General features: G+C 35.1%; 1 protein-coding gene across 1 annotated transcript in view; it reads right to left on the bottom strand.

Annotated features, from left to right (window-relative positions):
• Positions 1–2,029, bottom strand: part of PRSS12 (serine protease 12) — a 192,822-nt gene that overhangs the window by 159,800 nt on the left and 30,993 nt on the right. The window contains exon 3 of the mRNA XM_007952377.1: positions 128–306. Within this exon, the coding sequence (XP_007950568.1) occupies positions 128–306 (179 nt within the window). The remainder of the gene's footprint in view (positions 1–127; positions 307–2,029) is intronic.

The following is a 2,029-nucleotide window of genomic DNA, read 5'->3' on the forward strand; positions in this document are numbered from 1 at the left end:
ATGATGATTCAGACTTACGGCTGTGTTTAAACTCTCTCAGGATATGATACAACTAAGGCAATCTTATCATCTGGAACCATGTTTGAAACACAATGAAAGTAAAACGAGAGAATAAATATTTTTTTACCATGGGGAAAGCTGCACGTCACCGCAGCTGCCATCTTCTGAGGACATGCTTCACTCTGCCAGATATCTTTTTCACAGAGCACTATATTTTCTTCATCTCCTCGACAACGAACATTACTCCAATAAACAGGAATAAGGCCCAGTCCAGAGAACGGTGTTTGTTTTGCTACTCCTTTTCCTCTGGGAATAGAATGATCAATGTTAGATTTAACAAACGTAAGTGAAATTTTTTATCAAAGCCATTATATTTTTAAAAATGGAAGAAACCAACAAAGGTGAATATGGAAAAAAGGAGAAAGACATAATGGATTATATAAATTTCAAGGGATTCAAAATGCCAGATTAGGATTTGGGTTGATTATCTATGGCAAACTGAATGGTGCTTTTAACAATCTTGAATAACTATTGATATGTACCTCTGCTGGTAGTAAGGTAATCAAGTAAATGGGCAGGTACTGGAGATATAAGAATGGAGTCTAGCTGGCCTCATAGAAAAAGTGTGGCATGAGACTCAATAAAGCTTGGATTCTGGTATGGACTCAATTATAAATCACTCTCTAAGGCTCTGTCCTCCAATGTGTAAAATGAGAAATCCGGATGCTTGAAAATTCTTTCTCACTCCAACATTCTAGTCTAGTGTTTTCAAAATGATTATTATTACTATATCTGAGAAAGAATATCAAGAGAGCGATCCATTTACAATTTTTAAAACCTTATGTAGAGTCTTTGCTAGTAAGACTTTGTAACTAATTATTAAAATAATAACTTGCAGATGGGCTCTAATCTTAACCCATCCAATCTGCATATTTTTAAAAATAACCATTTATGTGAATAAACTAATAGGAAATTTTTTAAAGATTAATACTTATCTGATTAATATGTTAATCTTTAGAATTGTCTCCAGGCTACAGTTTCTAGCAACCAAACAGTAAATATTTGAGGTGTGTCTCAAATATGAATGTTTCAACAGTAATAAATCTGGGTTGCTCTGTTGTTTTTGTGCAACTCTTTTTTAAAAAAAAAAATATAGACTAATAAGAGATAATATAACTAATCAGATAAGCTTATCTGAAATTTATTTTTACTGAAGAATAGTGTACATTCTTTCAACCACAAAAAGACTAGCAACCACACTAGTTCACATCTCCTTTATATTATCCTTGCTTTCTTTATATCTGAGGCACAGAGGAAATTTTTCTACCCTGTTTTCAAAGAGTAATAAAAGCATATGTCGATATGCATAGAAGAGACTAGCATACAAATTTTTTACAGCAGTGGTTCTCAAAGGAAAAAGCATCAAATCAATATTCACTGTGATCTGCCCACCTGCTAAGAGCTGTTTGCAAGACCAGTCATTGAAGAAACAGTAATTAACATTTTTTAAAATTTTATAGTGTCTGGTATACTACTTTAATCGTGATTTGGAGCTCTGGTGGTGTAGTGACATAGGTATTTGACTGCTAACTAGAAGGTTGGCGGTTCAAAACCACCAGCCGCTACACAGAAAGAACACTGGGCAATCTACTTTTGTAAGGATTTACTGCCTCGGAAACCCAAGGGGATCAGTATGAATTGGAATCAGCTTGATGGCAATAAGTAAACAAAAGTGAAAGTAAAATCGTGATTTGTTCTCTCATTTTTAAAAATAGCTAAAATAATTTTAATTTAATACCTTTAATTCTTGTGGTAGTTATGTTTGTGTGTCAACTTGGCTGGGCCTGGATGAGTGTCTGGGCAGCTGGTGGTAGTTATTCCCTATGATGAGACTGGCAATCAGCTTCATAGTGGAATCTACCACAAGCAGCTGAGTAGCTGCCTTTGGGAATGTGGTCTGCTTCCTGTATTTAAGGAGAAGCCTTGGGAATGGTCTCTAGCCTATGGCACGCTTAAACCCTGCATGTAG

This window comes from Orycteropus afer, unplaced genomic scaffold (assembly GCF_000298275.1).
Source record: "Orycteropus afer afer isolate SDZICR_OR568_19922 unplaced genomic scaffold, OryAfe1.0 scaffold00332, whole genome shotgun sequence".
NCBI lineage: Eukaryota > Metazoa > Chordata > Mammalia > Tubulidentata > Orycteropodidae > Orycteropus > Orycteropus afer.